At 31.6% G+C, this 21,426-nt stretch overlaps 1 protein-coding gene across 2 annotated transcripts; it reads right to left on the bottom strand.

Annotated features, from left to right (window-relative positions):
- Positions 1 to 415: 415 nt before the first annotated feature.
- On the bottom strand, positions 416 to 21,410 carry LOC134715561 (tubulin polyglutamylase complex subunit 2-like). Of its 2 annotated transcripts, XM_063577804.1 has the most exons (10): positions 21,150 to 21,410; positions 18,074 to 18,153; positions 17,448 to 17,535; positions 13,716 to 13,856; positions 11,648 to 11,749; positions 8,841 to 8,900; positions 4,536 to 4,699; positions 3,283 to 3,425; positions 1,388 to 1,459; positions 416 to 1,027 (listed from the first exon to the last, which is right to left on the bottom strand). In XM_063577804.1, exons 1-10 carry the CDS (start codon positions 21,223 to 21,225, stop codon positions 952 to 954), a joined length of 1,002 nt encoding a protein of 333 aa, XP_063433874.1. In that variant the 5' UTR covers positions 21,226 to 21,410; the 3' UTR covers positions 416 to 951. The 2 variants fall into 2 exon arrangements, with proteins under 2 accessions (XP_063433874.1, XP_063433875.1); XM_063577805.1 differs by lacking the exon at positions 8,841 to 8,900.
- Positions 21,411 to 21,426: the final 16 nt, after the last annotated feature.

Genomic DNA, 21,426 nt, shown 5'->3' with positions numbered 1-21,426 from the left:
GTTATATATAGCTTGTACATTCATGCAACATCAAAAAGATTAAAGATCCTTAAAAAATCTGATAATAGTGAACACTAAAATATACAGCATCTTCTACTAAATTGTACATTTTCTAAATTAAGATGACTTGTCTTACTACAGCTATCACAATTTCGCTAAAATGATATAAACATTAAGGTCAAAATATCATGAAATAAACACTATCAGACAGAGAAGTTCCCATCACAACGCTTGCTTTACATCAACTTAAGATGAAATAAACAAGAAACTTACAGTGGTGGATCCAGGGGGAGGGTTCCGGGAGTTGAACTCCCCCCTTTTTTTGAGGATCAATGCATTTGAATGGGGACATATAGTTGGAACCCTCCTTCCCTTTTGTCCTGGGTTGGGAACCCCCTTTTTAAAATGGTGGATCAAAATGGCTGGATCCGCCCCTGACTTACATGAGTAATAAATGAGCCTTAATAGTGAGGTGGTGGTCAAGGTAACCAAACCATCAGACATGTAATCATTTCATCGTTTCTGTAGGGTATAAACACATACGGTACACTTAACCTTCTGTTTCTAGTATCTGAATCAAAGTGCTTGTGACCTTATCACAAAAATTTAACATTGAATGATCAATGAATCATTGACATGAGGTCAATGATAAATAAACCTTATGAAAAGTACATGTACATCTTACAATCATTCTTTATACACAAATTAATAAATACAAAAAATGACAATAAGGTTAAGAACAACTGACAAAATACAAGATGGAAACCGAAAACTTAGTTCAAATTGTTATGTATTCAAAATACAAATTATCCTGCTGTCAACACCACAGCTATTGGACTAACATCCTTACATTTCATATTTTATGGCACAGCCAAACACATATTGATACAGAATAGTGAATGTTAGTCAAATAAATGTGCTCAAGTAAAACAAACAATAAAATATCAGTTTTCATTTTGTGCCTTTTGTAGAGATCTGTGATGAAGATGCAGTGATATTTCTTGTACTTGTTGTTGTAGCTGGTGTTCTGAAATACAATAAAAAATATGCATCAGTCAGTTTTAAAATTATTACAAATATTTTGCTGAGAATGCAAAAAAGGAATACAAATGCTTTAATTTGGCCCTTAAAGTGAACTTTGCAATGTCAAATGTAAAAATCCATATTTTTTATTTCAAATATGCAACTTATGTGAAACTGGACCATTTTTTTCTGCCTGTTATGTTGACAGCTTCAAGTGTGTGATATTTAAGGGATTTTTAGACTGGTTGCCTATTTTGATGCATTTGTTATGTGTACTTCCTTCTGAAAAATATTGGCCGGTGTGGCCAAAAAAAAACGTATATATACAATGATTAATTATGGACTTATGACAAGCTTTACTTACTTTGCTGATGAAACTATTGGTTTCTTTTTATTGAAGCTTGCCTGATTCTGAGAAGTTTGTGCAGGAGGCTTTCTTCAAAATAAATACAAAGTATATCAAGATTATGTAAACTAGTAATTTCTGTGTAGAAAACAATCGTATATGATTATTGAAATACACACACAAAAAAAAACCAACTGTACATAATTTTTCATAATATTTATCCAATAGTTCAAATTGGTTAAAATAATACATGTATAAATTGGGGAAATGCAACACACTAGACAACATTTTAAAATCACTTCTCTAAAGAAAAATTTATCACAGAAAATAAAATTTCATATCTAGGTAGGAACTGTGTTCACCCAGGATTTACTGGGGTTCATGTTGTTCAATAATTAATAATTTGACTCTCTGTTTCTCACGGCTGGTAATCTACACACTCAGAACATTTGGCTACTGGAATGAAAACAGTGACAGGATTTTCCTGTTATGCTTGAGTGGAGTTATTGTCACCGCTTTGAAAGTTATCACAATTTTCGATATCAACTGATCAAAATATTAAAAATCAGAGAGTGCTATGCTATGTTGAATACATGTATCATTTATGGTTGTGCATGGAGTAAAACTTCGTTGTTTTGGGCAGCATGTATGCTGTTCAAAGTTATAAGACGTCTTAATATAAAAATTGCCGATTTTCATTATTTCATGAGTGAGGGGATAATTTCTGATTGAGGACATTGTGAATGCCAAATTGCAGAACTTAATGTTCTGAGTGTGTAGATTACTAGCCGTGTTTCTAGTATAATTAGAAATAAAGTTCACATCAAGGTATCAAACTCCGATCTTCCCAGGAATTGATTTTGTTAAATGTTTAGTTTTTTAAATCTGTTGTAAATTATTGTTTTTTCTTCGTTTTAATTCTTTCTTGTTTCTTTCTGTCTTCTTTTGCCATTATGTTATCTGTCCTTAGAATAATGAATTTAATGAACTTTGTTTCTTTTCAATCAGCTATATTCGATCCAAATTTTATTGAAATCTAAACCAAGTCTATGACAAATGGCATTTGTTTTTGTTGCACTTCAGTGTTTCTGTTACATTGTTTCCACTCAAAGTTGATGTGTTTCCTTTAGTTTCAGTTTGTAACCCGAATTTGTTTTCTCTCAATTGATTTATGACTTTTGAAGCGGTATACTATATTGACATTATTTATACATACAAACAATACTAAATATCTTAATTAAATTGTATCCAAAATAAATACATCACCCATTTATTAACTTTTATAATTATTACTTTTACTGTTAAGTCTGTTTCTTGTTATATCTACTTTACGTGAATCTGCATTTATGTATGCCGTCATACGACAAAATTATTTTTATGTCTACCTGTTCGAATTTCAAACGCGCAATTTTACACCAGTAATGAAAACCTTCTATCATTTATGGGTAGACTTTACATAGATAAATTCAGCCGTATAAGAAAAGCAAAATGAGAATGTTAAATTTGATGTATGCCTTTTTGTGCTTCTTTGTTACATTTGTTGTTTATGTAGTGATATTAAGATGATAACACAATATTGACTGTTGTACCCCTATTTTTGACATTTTTACTCTTTGAGTATGTTTGTTTTGTTCATGCATCGTTGACAATGTAATGGAATTTGATGCGACTGTCATACAAGTGAGAGGTTTAGCTAGCTATAAAACCAGGTTCAATCCAATATTTTCTACATTAAAAAATGCCTGTACCAAGTCAGGAATATGACAGTTGTTATCCATTCGTTTGGTGTGTTTGAACTTTTGATTTTTGATTTTCCTTTTTGAATTTTCCTCGGAGTTCAGTATTTTTGTGTTTTTACTTTTTATTACCATACCCTGATCTATAAAAAAAACCTTCTCTTATAAATGACTTACTTTTTATCAGTTTTTCCTTTGTTGAAGACTTTATTGACATCTAAATTAAGAACAGGCATTTTATTCTGTCCTTCAGATCCATTACCCATCAACAATTCTCTGTCAAGTTCCAGTCTTGTAGGTGCATAAATATTAAACCATTGCTGAAAGTACAATACAAGAAAATTAATAAGATTCTTCAACTTGCTTTTTATTTGATGTTAAAATTGTATTAAGTGATGCTCTATGAAAACTTATGTGAAAAAGCTAAAATGTATGTCATCCAGACTCTCTCATGTCCAATTGTTTCCCTTTCATGTTACCATGTATGTACATCTAAGATTCTATCCATCAAGAAATTTGACCATGAAAGAAGAATTTTGCATCAATTAATACATGTAAGGCATAAGTTTAAGTTGAGTCTTTGAGACAGAAATATAAATGTAAAAGAGAATGACAATATTATTTTACTTATGTTATACAGTGCGTTAAATATACTTGTTCATAAACATGTCAGAGTTATCTTTCTTTGCACCAGTATTTATAGTATTTTATAATTATGTTTTGTAGGGTCTTTAAATGAGACAAATGTTATCCTAAGACTTTTTATTAAAGAATCCTTATATTTACAACCGAGTTTAGGATGATGCCCATTTCCACCAGGTTTCATCTGTACTCAACTTTACATATGGTATGCTTGTCTTTAAATGACAATTTTTACTTAAATGAATAATGCCATTGAAAACAGACAACAACAAAAATTCCCTTGGAAACTACACATACTCAACTAGTATATATGCAATTTTCCCAGGGAAATAAAAAGAAAGATGTTTCTACTTATAAGTTGCAAGTCTTTCCAATATTTTACACCAGAAATTTTATAGTTTCTTAGGGAAATGTTTCTTACATGGTTTCCCTGGGAAATAAATTGATGACAGCTTTAGTCAGCTGCATGATTACTTTACATCTTGATTTAAATCTAGACAAATGGGACAGAAACTTTTATACTATATTACGATTCACAGAAGATATGACTAGCCAGTCAACACCAAGTTTGTAAGTTTTGAACCCTGCTTGTGCGGGTACATTTGACTCCAATCTTTATTGACTAGGATTGTCAGTTTTCCTATCGAAGGTTGGTGGTTTTCTCCAGGCACTCAGGCTTTCTATACCAATAAAAACTGGCTGCCACGAAATAGCCCGAAAGAGGTGCTTAAAAGTGGTGTTAAAAACACACCAAAAAATTAAAAAATCTGAAGATATGTATGACATACCTGAGCTTGTTGACTAAGTCCAATGTCAGTAATACCATACTGCCACTGTGGAAGTCCTAAATGCATCAACATTAACCTGAAGTATGCCATGAATGACTCTGCAAGGAAGTGCCACCTCAATGATCTGTCTAAAAACCACACTTCAGTCTTAGGATCATTTCCTCCTAAAAATGATTGCAGAAATACATACTGTTATTATGTTAGAGAGATATAAAACAGAAATATCAAGAAACTATAATTTACACTTCTGGAGTTGTATTCACAAAAAAACTTACGACAAAGATTGATTTTTTAAAAAGTATACTGAATTGTTCATGACTTACAAGTACTATATATACCATGGTTTTTACGAGTTAACATATTTAAACAAACAAATCCGAAGGATGAGTTAGTTTAAATATGTTAATGAGTAAGACACATGGTATATAAAATTTGTAATATAAATAAAATGATTGACAGCTTCAAGACCTTCAACTAATATTGGAAATTGATCACGTTACAGTTTTATCCAATGAAATGGAAGCTCGCGCAAGTCACTTTTGCGCCTCGTGTATCATCTTTTGTGTATGTCATGTAATAGAACCCCTGAATTTGCAAAAAGGAAAGAAAATGTCAGATTTTCCCGATTTTTATTTAGTTTTGCGCCCCGTGTATGGTTGTTTGCGCAAGTAACTTCATAATGTCATCAGACTGAGGTAAACAAAAATATCGGATTCCAGCGTCGGACAAGGATTAAATAATTATTCTAATGACGGTAAGAATTGTTTTTTTTTTTTTCAAGTATCATACAAATTAATCATATTTTACAGAATTTTCATCTCATTGAAAAATGCATATTTATACATTTCTAGTTTTCGTACAAACTGCTTTCTTCCGTTATTTTATTAATTCGATTATTAGATTATTTATTAAATGATAAAACACTGTATTTAAACAGTAGCGGGCGGATCCAGGGAGCGTTGATAGTGTATGTTCCCCTAATTGATCGCAGAAAAAAAATCATGTTTTTTCACAGATATTTGTAGCCGATATTTATTCCTTTTGCTATAGGTACCCCCTTTTATTAAATCGAAATTTAATTGGATCTTCGCAAAGGAAATGATAGTTTCACATTTCGTTTTTTTCACAACCTAAAGAAGAAACATGTAGTAATTGTGTTCAAAATTGGGGGAATTAGTAACAATCCTATATAGTCTGAAAAAGGTTTCTTAAGATTTGGGTACACATAATTTATTGCTTTCCGTAATGGAATGAAAACAAATGAAGATCTTGACCTTTTAGTACGTTTAACAGTTTCTTAATATTTAAGAGGCGGATACATTTAAAAAAAAAAGGTGGAGCTTCAGCCATGGAATAACATGAACATGAATATGTTATACCATGGCTGAAGCTCCGCCTTTTCCCCTTTGAATTCTAGTTGAGTTGCATATTCAATTAGCAAAGTATGGTACAATATTAATTTGCATATAATATACCATGGTTTTCCCTCACCACACTTTTTAAGCAAATTATTTCATAAAAACATCAAAGGAAAAAATTTCAATTTATGTTACAATCAATCTTAAGTGTAAGTTTCTTTGTGAAACCGACATCTGTCTTTCTACATATGCAAACATACATTGGAAGTGGATAATTAAAATATATGAAATAGAAGTCATTCAGAATTTAAATTTTGTGTGATTCAGTAATGTTAAGTCATTCATCTGTCTACTGATCTAAGGTCTAGCACAAATATTAAATATCAGTACAATACTTTGTATCATATATTGTTTATTCATGTCATCAATTTAGTCACATGATAAATGTTGATCAGTTACGGGCTTATGATGAGGTTGATATGTTATAAATGGACATGTTCAGATTATATTGACCGAGGATAAAGTCCCATGGTCAATTGTTTAAGGCCGTACAGTGACCTATAGTTGTTAATTTCTGTGTTATTTTGGTCTCTTTTGTAGAGTTGTCTCATTGGCAATCATACCACATCTTCTTTTTTTTTTTTTTTATATCTACATGTAAATTTCCAAGAATCATCATTATTCACCCAATCAATAATACTACATTTGTAGTTACAATGTTTGAATATTAATGGAATGCAAAAAGTTCAAATAAAAAAATTATGTCACAAATGTATTTTGTTCATCACAACCCTTTTTATCATTTCCTGAAAATTTAAAAATTAAGTTTTAGTGTATCATAATCATCAGTGCTTACAAATTATTTTACAACCACATTTAAATCTAAAACAAAACTACATCAATTTTGTCCATTTCATCTGGTACAATTTTGTGTTAATGAGAAAATGAAAATTACATACATGTACAATATAAATCTATATAAAAAAACGTTAAAAAAAAGAAGCTTGAATAAATTCATATTAAAAAATAAGCTGTTTCAATATTTAGGATACTCAAATTTATATTTATTGTCAATATTGAAATGCAATAAATATGTATAAGAATGAAAACAACACTGACTAAATCTACAGTGATTTATAGACTAGTCTACAGGCAAATCACACACACAAACAGAAGACTGCAAAAAGGCTTTAAAGCAAAGAAATGCCTTTCAAAAATCTTAACATTAAGAATTGAATTTATTTCAAAATAACAGCATTGCCATGGAACCAACATAGATATAGGAAGATGTGATATGAGTGTCAATGAGACAACTCTTCATACAACTCACAATTTTTAAAAGTAAACCATCATAGGTCAAGGAACGGTCCTCAATACGGAGCCTAGGCTCACACAGAACAGCAAGCTATAAAGGGCCCCAATCAGTATTGCACTTTATTGCACTTCAGATAAATTATGATGTTGTGATTGATTTAACACCGTCATGTGGTGGCCCTGTATGGGGTCACTAGATTCCATATGAGGTTCTTGACGTCACATTTACTATTAATAGTGACACCATTAATCATGTTATTGTACTTCATGGCTTATTTTTAAATAATACATAGCAGAAACATTCCGAAGTGCAATAAATTCGTTATTCTGTTCCTCACTAAAGGTAACCCCTTACAATCTTAAAAGGAATTACAGACCGAGATCGTGTTTCCTTTAGGATGACCTACATTTGACAGATGTATGACCAGTGTGCCCATTTAACTTGATTGCAGCAAAAGCATTTATTTTATACCTTTTTATTTATTTGAAACATAAAAAATATTTTTGTAAGCTACCTGGCATAAATATTGACCTTGGGACAGTTTGGGTATGCCTAAAAATAACTGTAGTACATTGTGTATAAGTACTCAGTTGTCAGTTTATTTAAGATTTATGAGTTTGACTGTCCCTCTGGTATCTTTCGTCCCTCTTTTAAGTAAGTAAATCTTTGTTTTGATTCTACATATTGACAAACATTTGAAATTTTCAACAAATATAAGTATCATATCACTATGTAGCCAAAATCATCTGTTAAACTCACTGAATATAAAACATGATGAACTGGTATTATAATCTACAAATTAAATGTTTGCCTTTACCACAAATATTAATGAAACTGTTACCATATTCCTTACACTTTCCCATAATTCCAAATCACACCACATTCTAACATGAACTTTCTACCTTTCAATATATATGACAGGGTAATAACTCTACAGTATGTATCATTAATAGCTTATGACCGTGCTAGATATTATCCTATAATATGATCATATTTCATAAAATTCATATCATTATGAGCTAAATTTTTGTATTGATAAATTGCTTTATTTCTTATACTTTATATTTTTTTATTCTAAAATAAGAAATATTCACATGTTTTTGTTTTAATAATGCTTAGGAGAAAAAATTAAAGGTAGCAAATTACCTCCCATAATGCATTCTAAGCAAATAATAATGTGAAAGCTTAAAAATATCAACATTGTGAACACATATCCTGGTTTAGTTTTCAAATAATTTATTGTATAATACCAGATGAAGGTCTCTATGTAAACAGTAATTTAACTCTCAATTGAAATAATAAAAGCATAGAAGAGTCAATCAATCTTCGACACAGAGATCATATTCGTTCCATTCAATATATCATAACACTATAATCAGTATGATTTTGAGATCATATTAAGTGCAGTATTGCGGAGCATGTATGAAACAAATATCCTGTATGAACTCTGCGCCAGAGATTGAGAGTCAATTGAATAATATATGACCTTTCAAAAAAAAAAAGATCATATTACAGGATAAATTAAACATGCTCATTTCTCCTTTTCCTGTGAAAACAAATCAGCACGTGGGAAAGCTTTTACATAGGTAGAGGGAGATAATTAGTGGTGAAGTGTGTACATTAGTTTCCTACCAAATCTGATCAACTCAGATGTGTGTTTTCCATCAAACAATTCCTGAGAATCTATGTATCCTATTAAAGGGAAATAACTTTGTAATTAAAACTACATACAACAGTCATTTCCATCACACTATTAAAGGGAGATCATTTAGTTATTTTTAAAAACTACATGCAACAGTAGTTTCCATCACACTATTAAAACTAATTGATCATTTTATGATAATTACAATGCACATGTTTCCAGGGTGACGACATAGTGTTATCATATTTGAATTCAGAATGAAAAAACTGATCCTATTTGTCAGTTAATATTGGGTTTAAGATTATATTGCTTTTTGATTAAACTGCAATACTGTATAGCAGTTTATTTTCACGGGTGTAAATTTTTAGCTTATCATCGCCATTAGAACAAAATACCGAAATAAACTCCTCCCATTTAAAAGTGTACATATAGATTCTTACATTGATACCATTGGATTATCGGATTTATCCAACTGAGATAGTTAAGCCGCTTCGGGGAGGACTTTAAAATTTATAATTTAACTATCGAGATTGGATAAATCCATTAATCCACGAGTAACTATGTAAGAATCTATTTCTCTAATGATTGAAAAGACATTTTCTTTTTTTGTTAACCGAAAATCCCCTTCGAGTGCCTTTCACATTGCACGAAGTTGTCAATTTCATTGACACCTGTTATCAAATTTTGATTCATCCAGTTAGCTTAAAAGGTCATGACCCTTAAAATCATCCAATGATCTTTTGAGATCACCAGCAACCACAGGTTGATTAAAATTTTTTATACAATGGGTTCGGAAAGGGATAAATTTCCATAGAACTAGAGAAATGTAAATACATTAATATAAGTTATGAATCCACCAAAATAATAACAGCAAAATATTTCATATCCTTTTATCATTGGAAATCGTGAAATTTACACCTGCGGAAAATACCCTGCTATACGGTAACTCCTAGTATCACACCTGTACTTCAGAGATGAAAGTTTGTACTGCTGAAATCATTAAAATTTCATTTAATAAAACAAAATTCAACACATCTAAGCCTAGTTAAAGATAAAACGTTAAATCCAATACCCTAACATTATTGGTACCTTCAGACAATTGAAAAAATTCAATGTTGATAGTAACAAAAATTTGTTTTATCAAAAAAAATCTAAAACAAGAATGTGTCACAAGTACATGGATGTCCCACTAGCACTATCAATTTCTCTGTTCTGTGGACCATGAAATGGAGATAAAACTCTAATTTGGCATTAAAATTAGAAAGATCACATCATAAGAAACAAGTGTACTAAGTTTCAAATTGATTGGACGTCAACTTCAGCAGAAACCACTTTGACCAAAAACTTTAACCTGAAGCGGGACAGACTGATGGAGGAATGGATGGACGAACGGATGCACGTACCAGAAAACGAACATAATGTCCCTCTACAACAGTAGGTGGGGCATACAGATAAAAATCTCACAATTTAAATTAAATACAAAGTATATTGCATATCTTTACAAAGAGCTCTTATAACAAAAAAATGAAATCCACTCGAATTCTATTATCACTGAGTCATGACTTTGTAAATTTTTAGAGTTATCATTTTCCAGAAATAATCATAAACAATAATATTGAGTACAATTCCGCAATATGGGTTGTTTTAGGGGAGTGGAGAAAATGAAATGGAGGTGTAAAAATCAAAACATTAATGATATTCACTTTAAAAAAATATTATTATTGTCAAAAAATATAAAAGTTGGATTAGTGAAATTTTTTGATGTTATGATAATGAAAACATTTTACAGTGATTGTAGCAATACAGAATGTTAAATAATTAAAAATATTTCTTTGGTAAAACAACAGAAGTGAAATAAAAACATTGATTTATCTCCCTTTGATTATAAAATGACTTGTCACAGATTTTTTTGGTAATTTTTAATTTGTTCTGTAAGATACAATAAATCTCCTTGTATATGTCACTGAATCATTATAATTTCGTAAGTCAGTTTTAACATCAATCTTTTAATATGTTGGGCATGTATTTTACTGGCAAAACTTTTTTTTTCTTTCATTTTTTTGGATCTTTTATACATTCTGTCATGTTGATTATTTGATATACAGGTTTTACAGAATAGGTTGATTGATGGTTGTTTAAAGTATAGTGGCAAATATTTCATGCATTTGTACGAATTTGTATGAATTTTAACCCTGCTTTGTACTAGACAGACACACTGAGGCTGTTTAACAAGCTAGTTAACAAGGTAACAGTAAGCAGGAAGTCATTTCACCTTACACAGACTCTCAGCCCACAATTATTTTTCTCATATTCCCTAATGCCACGTCTTAAGTGGTGAAGCAGAAAATATGAGTTTTAAAGTCTTCAGTTTAAACTGGCTTGGGTTCAAACCCTAGATCTCCCACGTCTTAGGCAAAGGGACAACCACAAGACAACTCTGGCAGTAAGGTATGTATGAAAATATTAAAATAAATGACGAAAGTATTAATTATAGCCTCTAAATAAGATATGAATATTAAAACATAGTTTTATAAAAAAAAAAAAGACTAAAAAAAAACCTGTAAAACAATAACAATAACATTATAAACATGTAAAAGGTAATCACATTCTTGAATCTACATTTCCACTTCTATAATTAGATATTTATTAAAATCAACATTCCAGATCCTAATTCTATAAGAGGCAACATTGCCTTATAAATAATTATAACATTTCTTATTTCAAATTAAAAAAATATACTCTAATGAACGAAATATTTTCAATGTTTTGTAATTTACTAAATTTATCATAATTGTACCTGTTTTGTTTTCTCTGAAAACTAAACAAACTCTCCCATACCCATCACATGGATCCATTTCATATATCTTACATCTGCTGTCAAATGATGGTTTCTCTAAACCTACAAATATAATATCAAAGATCATTATTTATTGTGATCCAATGCATGTTATGAATGTATTCTATAAACCAACTGGCAATTTCAATTCAAGCATATCTTTATGGCTGCATTAACAAGAAGATATAGATTAGACCATTGGTTTCCCAATTTAGTAATTTTTTTGGGGCCCTTTATAGCTTGCTGTTTGGTGTGAGCCAAGGCTCCATGTTGAAGGCTGTACTTTGACCTATAATGGATTACTTTTTATAAATTGTCTCATTGGCACTCATTCCACATCTTCCTATATCTATCTGTAAACTCTTTAAATAGAGATATGGTTTTCATACCAGAGATGTATAGAAAAGGGTAGTCAGCTTCTTGCTGGGATGTGCATGTATGACAAATCTAGTTTTGGGGATGTTATATATGTATTTTTACCATAGGACATGGGTTTGTCAATTGAAACCAAATTCTGACCTTCATCTTTGGCCTAGGAAGTTGTACATACACTATGACACACCCTCTGGTGTTGGTAATTATACATGTGAACTTTTAAACTTTTTAAATTTTAATTTTAAAGACTGATCACTATGCTGGGTCCTAATTTTCTATGAATATTATTAGTCCACTTATACTAAGTTTTAACCTCAAACTAATTGCAAAAGAAAATGTTTTAGTTCTAATCTATAGCATTAAGCCCAAAATATACACAGACAAAAGTCCCATAAAATCTAACTTGAGGAAAACTCAAAATCAGCATTTTAAATTTCCTATGGAAATTAACATTGGGGGAGATATTGAAGGGGAGATAACTCCACAAAAATTAGTCTTTTTTTGGTAAGTTTTTGGTTGATTTTCTTTAAATTTATGTAAAGTATGATTTTTTTTATGGGGTTATAAGTTTGTATTTGACTATATTATACATGTATAATCCTCTGCACATGAAATGTACAAAACCGAAGTGTTGCAGGTATTTTTATTTTTTTTGGTGCATTTCATTTAAGAAATTGCAAATATGTGGCTTTGTGACCATTTTGAAAAAATACTGTGAAAATTTGTTTATATTTGTATATTATATTTTTTCAGCATCTTACTTAATAAAAGAAACTTTTAACCGCAAGAAGAAGAATATATGCTTAATTATTTTTACTTAATTTGAGATTCTTTACCTTAACATGTTGAACAAGAATGTTTCTATGGTACACAGATGCCCCACTCGCACTTTCATTTTCTATGTTTAATGGACCATGAAATTTGGGTAAAAACTCTAATTGGCATTAAAATAAGAAATATCATATCATTGGGAACATTTGTACCAAAGTTTCAAGTTGATTGGACTTCAACTTCAATCAAAACTACCTTGACCAAAAACTTTTACCTGAAGTGGGACGAATGGATGGATGGATGGACGAACAGACAGACGCACAGACCAGAAAACATAATGCCCCTCTACTTTCATAGGTGGGGCATGAAAATTCAATAGATGGTCAACTATTGAATTACTAAATCTAGATTGTAGCTTGATATAAGATATGAAAACATATAGAGTTGTTTGTTATACTCTAGAGATGGCTAAAATATCAAAAATCAATGCATTCTATTGAATAGAAGCGGTAAAGTTATTTAGATTAATGAGTTTGACTGTCCCTTTGGTATCTTTGGTCTCTCTTTATAATTTTGTATCAATTTTATTGATATTTCTGCCTTTTTAGACGAGTTATCTCCCTTTTCAATGCAAATCTCCATAGGAATTTTAAATAGTAATTATTTAAGTCTTCCTCAAGTAAGATTTTATGGGACTTTTTACTGTGTATATTTGGGATATAATGCTTAAGATTAAAACTTAAAATCTTCTGTTGCAATTACTTTAAGTCTAGTGTCAAATGTATGCTAGATTGACTGGACTATATATATCTCTTTAAAAGAGACATGGCTTGTGAAACAGCTTTATTTACAAAGTGTAACCTGTATGTGAAAAACATCAAACCTGTAGCTTCATCTTCATTATCTGAGTCTGCCTCTAGGTCCAGCAATGTAGGATTAACATGACTGGATGCCGTATTACCAGCAATACGGATCAACTGACTGACTCTGTTGATGTACAGCTTCCCAACTGGAGTGGGACCATCTAAAAAACAATTTAGTCATCATATACATTGTAGCAACATTACCAGCAATACGGGTCAACTGACTGACTCTGTTGATGTACAGCTTCCCAACTGGAGTGGGACCATCTAAAAAACAATTTAGTCATCATATACATTGTAGCAACATTACCAGCAATACGGATCAACTGACTGACTCTGTTGATGTACAGCTTCCCAACTGGAGTGGGACCATCTAAAAAACAATTTAGTCATCATATACATTGTAGCAACATTACCAGCAATACGGATCAACTGACTGACTCTGTTGATGTACAGCTTCCCAACTGGAGTGGGACCATCTAAAAAACAATTTAGTCATCATATACATTGTAGCAACATTACCAGCAATACGGGTCAACTGACTTACTCTGTTGATGTATAGCTTACAAACTGGTGTAGGACCATCTAAAAAACAATTTAATCATCACATATCCACAAATGTTAACATTTATCTTTTCATAACGAAGGGATTCCTCAATTTCATTCATGTAAATGATCTTAACATGAAATAAATGATTAAGCAATGGTAAGAACTATTTCCCTGACACTTTATTAACTGATGAAACACCAGTCTGATTCAACTTCATCAGTCTTTACTAGTCTAAGATCATTTACCATAACCTAGCAGTTTAGACTTCAGCAGTCTTTACTAGTCTAAGATCATTTACCATAACCTAGCAGTTTAGACTTCAGCAGTCTTTACTAGACTAAGATCATTTACCATAACCTAGCAGTTTAGACTTCAGCAGTCTTTACTAGTCTAAGATCATTTACCATAACCTAGCAGTTTAGACTTCAGCAGTCTTTACTAGTCTAAGATCATTTATCATAACCTAGCAGTTTAGGCAATAACCAACTGTGTAAATGTTCAGTGGCGGATCTAGAATTTTACATAAGTGGGGCCGACTGACTGCCTAAGAGGGGGCCTGGGGGCCTCTGGTCATGCTTCAATGATTCTCTATATAATCAACCATTTTTTTTCCAGAAAAGGGAGATGCCCAGGCCCCCCTCTAAATCCGCCTCTGATGTTTTATGTAATTTGTATAAATAACTTCTGTTTATAATATGTCCAAAAAGAAAAGAAAATGCAGGTTTTTATATAAAAAAAAAATTATACAAGTTTACTTTTATTATGATACACTTGATGACCTTGATTTTTAAAAACTCAATGTTTTCACGCATAACAAGATCAAAGCTACCTTTGAAATTTGGATGTAAATTTCTTTTATAAAATATAAAAAAGGTTTACATTTTCAAGTTTTAACTCAATGCTTGATTTCTAAACAGTATTTGTTGTTTATTTCAAATGATAAAACCAATTAATGTATTCAATGCACAAAAATGTAGATTTGATTTGATTAAATATGTTTATGAGTAAGGCATGGCTATTTATATGATTTGTAATATTAATGTGTGATCCAACCTACAAATACAGCCAACAAATGTTGACTCAGAAACAAACTTGGATTTTTTGACAGAATTTGGTACTTGAAAATTGACAAAACTAATGATATTCATTTTGTGGATACATGATTTAACTACCATAAAGATTTACCACAAATATGTACAGTTAAATTGTGCATACTAGTATTTACACATGACACTAGTTGTAGTGAACATTGAGAACATCATATCAGTGTATGAAGATTTAAGTGGCCAGCATGGAAACATCCTAGTTGGTGATGTGATGACCAGTGGCAGATCCAGAAATTTTCATAAGTGGGAGCCCACTGACTGCCTAAGAGGGGGCCTGCTTCAGTGATTTCCCATATAATCATTTTTTTTTCCAAAAAGGGGGGGGGGGGGCTCCTGAAAAAAACCTCTTAATTCATCTCTGATGACTAAGGAAAGAATTGAACAAAAATTTATAAATATAAATATATCCAACAGATTCCTTAACAATCTGTGACATGCCTTAGGGTATCTTTTTTTTCATAATACATGTATAATAGAGTGTTTCCTTTGGTTGTGTTTTGTCAAGTGCAATATATTGCATGTTTATAGTTGCATATGTCTTGGATTGACTCTGTATCCCTTATAATCTCCTATTGCTGGACATTCTAAATCAAATTATTTTCTGCAAACATTCCAAAATGATACACTCTTATCTGTTAGGTATTCCTTTATCAATGTAGGTGTACATTATTAAGTTGTATCAAATTTGATACAAGTGCAATCATGCATGAATAAAAAAATCACTATGATAATACATAAAGTGAACATGAAAATGACACAGCTAGCTTACAAAGCCCTGACAATCTTAGTTCTACAGGATGTCTATATATCTCTGGTCCTATAATAATGAAACAATCTCATTTTTAAAAGTTAATGAAACACAGTTACCCATATGAATATATATCATTTTTATAAATTTTATAGACAAACTGTCTCCCGAAACTTTGGCAGGTTTATTTCTCCATTTTGTAAGCTTAGCTATACGTCCAAAAAGTGTCTTCGTTGTACTTCTTGTATCAAAGTATACGTTGCATTCTGTAATTATTGCGTATTAAGATTTCCAGTACATTTTTCTCTTGATCTACAGTTAACTATAAATCTTTCAACGTAGGCTATGACTCTCAAAACTTTCTTGAAAGATTGTTATTTCATATATGTCACCATTAAATTAATCCATAAAGTTTTGAATCAATATTTGAGTTTACTTTTAGCTATTAGTTCAATAGATTTTCCGTAAATCAACATCCTTCTATATTACATATTTAAGAAATATATAATAAAAGTTTAACATAAAGACAAGAGCTTATTTATTTAATTGAAAAATATTTATTTTATATTTGCAATTAATCCTTCTTTTTTTGTATGTGTGCAACCAATATATTGAAGGAGATGAGGTACAATGTAAAGGAGACAGATTAATATAAGCAATTATTGCTTGTTTCTGGATCCTTATTGTGAATGTGTTTATAATTTATACTTGTATTTATCATAATAAAAATATTGTTTACACTAATGTATGGTTGCAAATGAGTGATTTACATAATAGGGTGCTTACAGTTTCATTATCATCCATTTTTGGGTATACACATATGTGTTTGTTGTTTCATTATCATCCATTTTTGGGTATACACATATGTGTTTGTTGTTTCATTATTTATACTGTGGAATATGTGCACTTCAATTGTGAATACACATGTATTCTTTTTAATCATTTTGACTTTTTTAATTTTAAATGTAATTAAACATTGTACTTAACAGGCTATTACTTCAACTTGGAATTATTTTTAATAATGGAATTTGCATTATTTCTTGTGGTTGAAATTTTGAACAAATTCCATGATTATTCTGAATTATAATGTTTTGAGTGTTGCAAAACACTTTCCATATAATGTTTTTTGTATAGATAGTGTTGTGCCCACACAGTACATTCTATTGAAAATGTGTTATTGTCTTAGTAATAAAAAGTGTTGAGCGCAGCACAGAACATCTAAATACAGAATAAACCTGGAATTAATTAAAAAAAAATTAACAGAAGAAATGCAAATTCCAAAATTAAAAATAATTCCAAGTTGAAATACATGTACATTGTACATGTAGCAGCCTGAAATATAACTTACTGTCCATTTTCACATTCCATGTCAATTTGAAGCCATCAGTTGTCAAATAAAAGTTCTTAAAATCTTCTGGCAGGAAGCAACCATTTCTCTAATAATTAAAATGAATTATAAATAAAAAACCGAAAATCTTTAATACAACAACTGATTTTTATAGTTCTTATATATGTTGTGCTATATATATAGATGCATGAATACCCTGCCACAGCCAGTCTGTGTTTTTTTTAGATGTCTTTCTGCTTTTTATAGATCTGACGATTTCAGTCATTTTCAACTGATTTTTATAGTTTGTTCTTGCATTGAATATTGTGCTGTAACACCACTGTCCTAGGTTAGAGGAGAGTTGAGCACTCACAAACATGTTTAACACATCACATTCATTATGTGCCTGTCCTTAGTCAGGAGCATGTAGTTCATTGATAGTTGATGGTTCGTGTCTGTCATACTTGTTTTTGGTAAATAATGTTGTAATGAATGAGGCTGTTAGTTTTCACAATTGAAGGTCTCATATTTTCCATGTCCTCACCATTTAATTACTTACAAGTTACAGACTGTTTTTTGGGAAATTATTGTTAAAATCAGAACTTTGAGAATTGTTGGTTTTTACTGAAAATTCAAAAAAAATCTACCTGTTCCCACATTAATACAGCATGACGATCTGCTGGGGATCTTTGATCCATCTCAATTTTGCATACACCAGTCTTTTTTTCTAAAAAGAAAATGATAGTATAGCAATAAGGAAAACCTGAAATGTTGTGTTCACAATAAATGACTGCTTACATGAGTTTCAAGTAATTATGAATATTTCCCATTTAAAACAAAGAAACAAAATAAGAATAAGAAATAGATAAACAGAAGTTTTTCTAACTTTGACAGATTATTATACATGTATGTTTGAGTCATGTTGAGTAGTGTTTTCATAATATGTCTCCAATAACAGTAAGTAAATCAACTAACATTAAAATAGTATGCTAATCATGTTAATGAACTCAAAACTTTTAACTTTTTTTCTAGTCCGAGATTACTCTGACGTCAAAAAGCTGTTTTGCCAGACAAGTCAGTAATGAGGGGGTCTCATTGTGGGGTTGGGGTGGGGGTGGGGGGGGGGGCTTCTGATCCCAGATTCTGCTAACTGTTTTGTCAGCTCCCTGTATCCCGCTCTCACTATGTATGAAGCATTTCTCAGTATTTTGTAATTTCCCGTGTGACCCTTACAAAATATTAAGCAAACCTGCATCACGCTTGGACCCCAAATGGCAATGAGACCCACAGTAATCTTGGACTACTTTTTTTTCTTACAGCTTGGGTTGTGCATTACCCTAGGCCTGTTCCTGTTATGTTGATGGACACTACAAAAATGTTAGTCAAACAATATTGATGCAACTCTCCTCAAACTAATCAGGTGTATCATAGATATAGGAAGATGTGGTGTGAGTGCCAATGAGACAACTCTCCATCCAAATAACAATTTAAAAAGTAAACCATTATAGGTTAAAGTACGGCCTTCAACACGGAGCCTTGGCTCACACCGAACAACAAGCTATTAAGGGCCCCAAAATTACTAGTGTAAAACCATTCAAACAGGAAAACCAACGTTCTAATCTATATAAAAAAAATTGTATCTGATCAAGGATCAATAAAAAACAACTTTGTATATTTGTTGTTTCATGTATTTATATGGGGACAAAGTCCCCAATTATGGTAGAAAAATCAATAAAAAAAATCAAAAATTTCGGGAAAAAGCGTTTCTATGTTTACATTGAATATGACGTCATAACTTCACAACTAAAACCCTAACAACAGAAGCAATATCAGAAATGTTACGGTATTTCCATTTCTTTTATCAACATGTTTGAATTTAAACAAAAATAAAACAGACTTTGTCCCTATTCACAGGTAATGCCTGCCTCATATTAAGTTAAAACTTAAAACTAGAAAGTTAAAGTTTAAACACTACCTGAGGATAACATTTTTTGTTTAAATCTATTTATAAAATTCTTAACATTAGGACCAAAAAAACATGCAATGGATAGAAAAAAGTTTCTGTGATTTGAAGTTTATCATGTGTAACAGGAGAGCACGTACATGTATCTACTCCACAAATTCATATCTTCACCACCGGGATTCGAACCCTGGTCGTCTGCGTGACAGTCAGTGCGTTAACCCACTGAGCCACAGAATCGATTCCCTAGCTCAGTTGATTAAGACTGGCTTTAAAGATATATCTATACTGAGGGGAAAGACAAAAGAACAATCAGTGCAGGGGCGGATCCAGCCATTTTAAAAAGGGGGGGGGGGGGGGGGGGGGTGTGTGTTCCTAACCCAGGACAAAGAGGGGGTTACAATTACATGTCCCCATTCAAATGCATTGATCGTCCAAAAAACAAAGGGGGGGGGGGGTTCTAACCCCCGGAACCCTCCCTCTGGATCCGTGCCTGCAGTGATATCAAAGGTTTCAAATGACACCTAATCAGCAATCAAAATTCAATCAACAGTAATTAAAAGTAATTATAAAATAAAAGTGTACATGTAACAATGCAGCCAAGAATTTTATTTAATTAATATAAAGGCAAATATTCTGTATTTAACTTTTAATAGATATACATAAATTTTAATATATTTCGTTCATTAATGTAACATATATATACATATCATATGGGGAGAAAGTCCCCAATTACGGTAGAAAAATCAATAAAAAAAAAAAAAAAAAATCGTGAAAATTTCCCCAATTTTTCAATCTACTAAGGCCAAATAAAAAAGCATGTGTGTTTCCTGTTTCCCTACCTACCCTATATTTTAAGCTTAGAAATAGCCTACCCTAAAGTTTTTTTGGTCATTTTTCAATAAGCACTGTTAAAGTCTGGATTTCTCTCCCATAGACTCAATGTAAAAAAAAATGGTAAAATAAAAAAAAATCCCTACCTACCTACCCTATTTTTTTCAAAGAGGAAACAGGAAACACACATATTATTTTACCTAATGAGGGGGATAGGACCTTTATCGGGACTCCGGGATCGGCTGTTTTTAAGCTCAGGATTTTGGGATTGACCCTTTCGAGATCCGGGAATTCTTTTTTCGACTTTCGGGACTTCGGGATTTCATGTGTTTAAGTCCGGGATTTCGGGATCTCATGTTTTTAAGCTGGGGATTTCGGGATCAGGACCCCTCCTACCCCCTCTCACTAATGAACTCAAAATCGTTAACTTTTTTTCAGATCTACTTCCTGTTCTGGTTTTCCCCGCATTTGCGCAGATATCTGTCTTGTTTGCATGAGACTTTGAAATAAATTAATATTTATCAGTCTAGTAAAATATAAGATTGTTGGATCTCAATACAAATTCAATTTTAATAATTGTTTGATATGAAAGAAACTTTACCTGATGAAAGCGTTTCTTTTATTTACATCGAATATGATGTCATAACTTTTAAGAACGTCACAGCTTATTCCCTATCAACAGAACCAAAATCAATAACGTTAACTAACGGTATTTCGGTTTCTTTTATCAACATGATGAAATTTAAATAAATAATACATACAGACTTCGTCCCCATTCACAGGTTATGTCTGCCTCATATTAAATGAATATAGGGCGAACGAACTCAGGGCAAACGGACTATCAGGGTGAACAAACTCAGTGCAAACGAACCTAGGGCGAACATGTTATCAGGGCGAACGATCCCGATACCCTCGCTACACATGTTTACCTAGATTTCTTATGACGCCTATGTTTAATTGTTCTAACAAGTTCCTTGTTTTTGCTAGCTCTTCTAAGTTGTCCATTTTAATGTTAAGTAAAAAAGATGCACAGATTAAAAGGTCATCTATGCCATCTATCTTTCATGTTGTCATTTTCATTCCAAGATTATTGTTTTGATTTACTCAATGTCAACTAGGATCTTGCCTTTGACTTGATCATAAATTGGATCATCAAACGCAACAGAGACTAGACGTTAAAATTTCCTCCACCATGAAAGAGCTTGA

Source organism: Mytilus trossulus, chromosome 4, assembly GCF_036588685.1.
Source record: "Mytilus trossulus isolate FHL-02 chromosome 4, PNRI_Mtr1.1.1.hap1, whole genome shotgun sequence".
NCBI lineage: Eukaryota > Metazoa > Mollusca > Bivalvia > Mytilida > Mytilidae > Mytilus > Mytilus trossulus.
Note: the sequence above shows the minus strand (reverse complement) of the source record. Positions and strands in the feature narration are given on the sequence as shown.